This window comes from Hirundo rustica, chromosome 13 (genome assembly GCF_015227805.2).
Source record: "Hirundo rustica isolate bHirRus1 chromosome 13, bHirRus1.pri.v3, whole genome shotgun sequence".
NCBI classification, from domain to species: Eukaryota; Metazoa; Chordata; class Aves; order Passeriformes; family Hirundinidae; genus Hirundo; species Hirundo rustica.
The window spans coordinates 4,740,971-4,747,041 of record NC_053462.1 but is presented as its reverse complement, the minus strand read 5'-3'; the positions used below and the strand labels follow the sequence as shown (position 1 = coordinate 4,747,041).

General features: G+C 51.6%; 1 protein-coding gene across 1 annotated transcript; it reads left to right on the top strand.

Moving 5' to 3' along the window:
• The first annotated feature begins 602 nt into the window (after positions 1-602).
• On the top strand, positions 603-6,016 carry FOXB1 (forkhead box B1). The gene is made up of 3 exons (XM_040077805.1): positions 603-812; positions 1,232-2,976; positions 5,909-6,016. The coding sequence occupies exon 2, from the start codon at positions 1,256-1,258 to the stop codon at positions 2,216-2,218; it is 963 nt and encodes a 320-aa protein (XP_039933739.1). The 5' UTR covers positions 603-812; positions 1,232-1,255; the 3' UTR covers positions 2,219-2,976; positions 5,909-6,016.
• Positions 6,017-6,071: the final 55 nt, after the last annotated feature.

The following is a 6,071-nucleotide window of genomic DNA, read 5'->3' as shown; positions in this document are numbered from 1 at the left end:
CGCTCGGGGAGAGCGGATTTGGCAAAGAGAAAGTCCCTCGTTACAGGGGAAAAAGGCTCGCCTTAAGTTAGCCAACAATACAAATCAGATAACAATGCAGAACAAACAGAATACCACAGCCAAGCAATTTCCATGTCAAACATCCCACTGCTCGGTACCTCCATTTGTAAGTGTGAATTGCGGACTAAGCTTCCTGCAAAGTCCACAGAGAGGTTAGTGCATATCTTCCCCCCACCCCCAGCCACCGGGTACCATCGCACTGCAATTCCGCTGGCGGAGCCTTTTCACCCCTCGCCTTGTCTTCAAATGGAAATGATTCCCATTGGCCCAAGGTGTCCATGTAAATAGGTGTAAATGAAACCAGATTATGCCTTTCTCTCCAGCCCCCTCCTCCCTGCTCCCCTCCCCCTGCTCCCAAGGCGATTGTCATATGATAGCAAAGAAGTGGCACATTAATGAAGCGCCTCTACAGGGGTCTTTTCTGCTCATGTCACCACATAAAACTATCAGATGGTTAGAGGAAGGACATGGAGGCAACTAGTTAGCTCATCGCTGCTGCAGAGAAGCAAACAAGCCTCTGCTACAGTGCAGCTGCCGGTGGTGTAAAAGAAGCTGATTCAGCCCGCGGAGGCGAAGGGAGGGCTGTACAAGAGGATTCCCAAAACCGAGCCAGCTCGCTGCCTCCTCAGGACTAAACCGGAGCAGCGTGGCCGCGGAAGGAGCGAGAGACTCGCCGGAGGAGAGGGGTGGGAAAGAGCCCGGACTCCCAGCTGCGTCCCGGATGCGGACTGTCAACTTCCAGCAACTTTAAGGTGGGCATATGCAGGGGCTGGCATGGAGCTGGGGGGGAGTCGAGGGGAGGGGATGGGGTCTCCTTCTCCTCGCCGAGACCAGAAGACAGAGCGATCGCTAGAGTAACTTTACGGACGCGGGCTCCTGGGGGAAGGCCAGGCTGAGGGAGGCCGGAGCCGGGAGAAGCACATCGGTTTTACCCCTGCGGCGGCACACGGCTCCGGGCTGTTTTCTGCTGCTCTCATCCGCGGCCCCCCACCCCCTCCCGTCCCCCGTTCCGAGGGCTGGGATCCACCGTGCCCCTTCCCTGTGCCCTTCTTTCTCCAGCCCGGCCTCGAAGCCACCGGCTAACCCGAGCGGGTGTCCCTGCGAATCCTCTCGGACTCATCCCTCTGCCCCCTCGTCCCGCCCCCCTCCCCTTGTCGCTGCCCTTCTGCAGATCTCCGCGGGTCGCCTAGCGAAGATGCCTCGACCGGGCAGAAACACTTACAGCGATCAGAAGCCTCCCTACTCCTACATCTCGCTGACCGCCATGGCGATCCAGAGCTCCCCGGAGAAGATGCTGCCCCTGAGCGAGATCTACAAGTTCATCATGGACCGCTTCCCCTACTACCGGGAGAACACACAGCGCTGGCAGAACTCCCTCCGTCACAACCTCTCCTTCAACGACTGCTTCATCAAGATCCCGCGCCGCCCCGACCAGCCGGGCAAGGGCAGCTTCTGGGCGCTGCACCCCAGCTGCGGGGACATGTTCGAGAACGGCAGCTTCCTGCGCCGCCGAAAGCGCTTCAAGGTGGTCAAGTCGGACCACCTGGCCCCCAGCAAGCCGGCGGACGCGGCGCAGTACCTGCAGCAGCAAGCGAAGCTACGGCTCAGCGCCCTCGCGGCCACCGGCACCCACCTGCCCCAGATGTCCACGTACAACCTCGGCGTGTCCCAGCCCTCCAGCTTCAAGCACCCCTTCGCCATCGAGAACATCATCGCCAGAGAGTACAAGATGCCCGGGGGCCTCGCCTTTTCCACGATGCAGCCCATGCCGGCCGCCTACCCGCTCCCCAATCAATTGACTACGGTGGGCAGCTCCATCGGCACGGGCTGGCCCCACATGTACGGCTCCGGCATGATCGACACCGCCACCCCCATCTCCATGGCCAGCAGCGAGTACGGCGCCTACGGCGTGCCCATCAAACCGCTCTGCCATGGGGGGCAGACTTTGCCGGCCATCCCCGTCCCCATCAAGCCTACCCCTGCCGCGGTGCCAGCCCTGCCCGCCCTGCCCGCGCCCATCCCCACCATCCTCTCGAACTCGCCGCCCTCCCTCAGCCCCACGTCCTCGCAGACGGCCACCAGCCAAAGCAGCCCGGCCACCCCCAGCGAGACTCTCACCAGCCCGGCGCCCGCCCTGCACTCCGTGGCCGTGCACTGACCCGGGCCGCCTGCACGGACGCTGCCTTCCCCTTTCTCTCAAAGTTTCCTCGGAGCTCTCCTCCCTCCCCTTCTCTCCCTCCTTCCGCTTCTTCCCCTCTCCTCTTTTCCTCGAAAGCAAAGACGACTCCCCGCGGGAAACCGAGGTTTGCCCTTCGCGTGAGCTCCCTTTCCGCTTCGCCCCTTCAGCCGAGCCCTCCCCGGCGGCTCGGCTTCTCCCCTGGTTCTGAACTTTGTTTTCCGTTCTTCTGAGGCGAAAGGAACCGGCCCGGCCCGCCCCCTCCCACCCGGTAGGAGCTGCCACTTGCACCGCTAGTTTTCCAAAAGTACTTCAGGCATCTTCGATTTGTCGGCGACCAGGCAAGGCTGGCTCGGCGATGCCTCTTTCCCTTCTTTTGTCTGGGGAAAAGCAGGGGTTTATACAGGACCAATCTTTAGCACCATAAACAAGGATGGCCGCTGTGTCACTGCACGAGGGCAGCGACGTTTCCAGCCTCCAAGCAGCAAAGACTTGGATCTTGGAAACGCCGGGAAGCGCTCGGTGTCCTTTTGTGTGGGTGCGTGTCCCGTCGAGCCGCCAAGGGCAGGGTTTCCACGGGGCAGGGCCGCGGCCCCGAGCAGCAGCAGGAGCAGGAGGAGCAGCACCAGGAGCAGCACCAGGAGCAGCAGCAGCAGCAGGAGCAGCAGCAGCAGCAGGAGCAGCCGGAGCAGCAGCGCCAGGAGCAGCAGGAGCGGGGCGCGGGTGGCCGCGGCCCGCAGGTGAGGGAGCGGCGGGGGCGGCGCGGAGCGGGACCCGTGCACGGAACCGCGCCGGGCCACTCACGCCACACCTACAATGTTTACAAAGCGCCTGTTTTAATGTAAATACTGAACTTGCATCTGTACTGTAAATCAGATGAGGTCCCTTTTGCAGTACCTGTTGTAGCAGTGGATGTTTACTGTAGTTTTCAGGTGAAAGAGAAGGAGGAGTTGACTTGTCTGTTAACTTCTGGTTAACCCGAAGGTTTGGGGGAGCTGAAGTTTTCTTTGTTGTTGTTTTTTTTGGTTGTTGTTGTTATTTGAAAAATTTTGTAGCTGTTTACTTCATAGCTTAAAAACAACAACAACCATAATTATAATAAAAATAAACCTGTTACCAAGCACATGACCCGACATAGCTTAAAGAAAAGCTGTTGAAATCAACGATAAAATGTGGAAAAGTAATACAATGGCAGGTACAAACTGTGGAGGTCATCCTGTTTTCTGCTGGAGCTTTGCAGACAAGAGAGAGGGGGCTAGGGAAACTGTAAATGGTTGTGCATATGAATGATTATAAAATGTGTAAAATGCACTTTTGTTTGATATACTCCTTTTTAGTTTTAGGTAGTTTGCTGGAGACTGAACTGTTGTTCTGTTGTGAACTGCTTAAGTTAAGAGAAAAAAAAAGAACACCCCCTCTAAACAGCATTAGTGTCTATTGAAACTGTAAGGATATTTCTTTTAAACTTTTTTTTCCTGTACAGAATAAGCATGGCATTTTAAATATTGGTGTTCTTGTTCCCAGCATGTGTGTTTTAAGACAAAGGTTAAAAAGCGTCTACGTTAAATTATGAACCTAGTTGTCCAAATAATATTTTCTCATTAAAATATGTAAATGCAGATTTAGTTTCTTATTTGTCTTTTTAAAGAGTTTACACGAGAAAAGGAAAAACACTAGTTCATGATGAAGGAATGGTGTTATTCCAATATTTAGATAATCTAAACAGCCTTTTCATGCAAGGTTAGTATAAATATAGTTATTAATATAGCACAGCTTCTCAGATAACATTGTCGTTACCACGGGTTTAGCAAAGGGAGAGCCTGTTCTGTGGGGTTTATATCTGTATATCTGTACATCTATACATATACACACACACCTGCATTTGTGCCCCATACACTTATACCGAATATAAACACCTTTTACAGTCATGCCTGTGTGTATGTGTACTCATCACCTACCTACTCCCAGTTATATTTTCTCTAAAAAGTAAAAAAATAGTAAGCTTCTGCAATGCAGAACAAACATAAAAAAATGTTTAAAGAATTAGTTACTTTTTTAAGACTGAGAACACAGAATTTTTTTCAGGGGCGTTTTTTCTTACAAGTGGCGTCGCAAAATGGTTTTTTGAGTAAAAGTGAACTATTGTAGCCTTTTACCTGGCATGTAAACCTCCTCAAGCACAAGTTAGTCCAACCACTGCTAGAATTTCTCCATCCTTATTGATCAACGCTTTTCCAAACCAGTAGTTCGCAAAGTGTAACACAATTATACCTGTTTTTCTTTAATTCAATATACAGCCTGCTTTTTAAAGCAAGGGCAAAGTAGTTACAATGAAAACTGCAGTCTGGGCGCTTTCTGTTAGGACTCCCCCAATCTGCTAGGGATTTTACAAGGATTCTGCAACTGTTGAAAATTAGAGAAGCCATCTAGTGAAATGAGTAAATAAATACCTTGGAGACGAGGCATTCTGAGAGCACAGTTACAAGACAACTACATACTGAAGTGCTTACTACCAGAAAACGACATTGTATTCTAATGAAGCGGCAGGACTCAGGAATTCTGTGGCGATGATGTTACAGAGGTTTTGTCTCCGACTGATCTCTCTGAATTTCTGGACCATAAACACAGTAAGTGACTTCCTCACTTCCTTACTACACACCACAAGGTCCTTGCAAAAGTTTTAAGATTAATGTAGAGGGCAATTAATCCAGTTGTGACAATTTTTTTTTTTTTAAGAACGGATCCCACACACAGAAAAAAGGTGGAAAATACATGAATCATTGGGCTGATTAAAATGCATGAAGCTGCTAAAGCTTGTCAGATGGGGGACAACTGAACTCATTCATCAAGTCCAGCCCACGATTATATCAACACGATCAGTTAGAGAAAGCATTCAAAACTTATCACCAGATCAATGGACACATACCTCGACAAACTTTTCCTAAATAAGCGATGACCTACATTTTTAGACGAGGAAGCTTTTTCTCCTTCTCTTTTTTCTTTATAAAGATCTAGCAGTCAGAACAAATCCTCAAAAATGAAATCCAAATGAGCCCAACTAACAAGATGAAGCTGCACTTTCAGAGTATTTTTTTAAAACTATATAATAACGGCAGAGATAAAGATCTGAAAAGATTACACCCCAAAGCAAAATACTCTCAAAAGGTGCAATGGTTTTTTTGCTGCATTACTCGAGTGTGTAAACCTCGCCAGCGTAGGTTTAAAGTGCCATTTTCCTCTTTATCCCTGCGATGGCCCGAGCCCCGAGCCTGCCCGAGCCCGGGCACCCCTTGGCCACCGCGCCCCGTCCCTCGGCGCGGCCCCAGCGCGCAGCCCGCGGAGCCGCCGCGCTCCTCCGCGCATCCCGCCCGCTTCTCCAAATGTTGTGACGCTGATTCCAAACAAATACGCAGCTAAGCGCGTCGCTTGAATTTACTGCTTTGACTTGTTAAATCTCTCTAATGGCTCAAGTCCAATGTCAATAAACACAGATCTGAAATAGAGCAGCAACAGACAACAGCGCGGAGGGAAGAGGCGAGGGGGGGGGGCGAGGGAATCGGCCCCGGCCGAGCGCGCCGTCGTGTTCAGACATTTCGCGGGGGGTCGGGGGGGATTTTTTCTTTTTTAGTATTTTATTTGCCAGCGAGACAATATAAGCACCGTTCATTTCAGGCAAAAGCTCTTTTCTTCCGGAGGATGAGTTGGAGCCCGGCTGTGCAAGGTAAGCCCGAGAACCCAGCCGGGCTTGGCGGCTCGGGGGTTTGCTTCATGTCAGCGCACGGTATGTGAATCCTTTCTCGGCGGCGGTGGTTGGTTTTTTTCTTTTTTTTCTTTT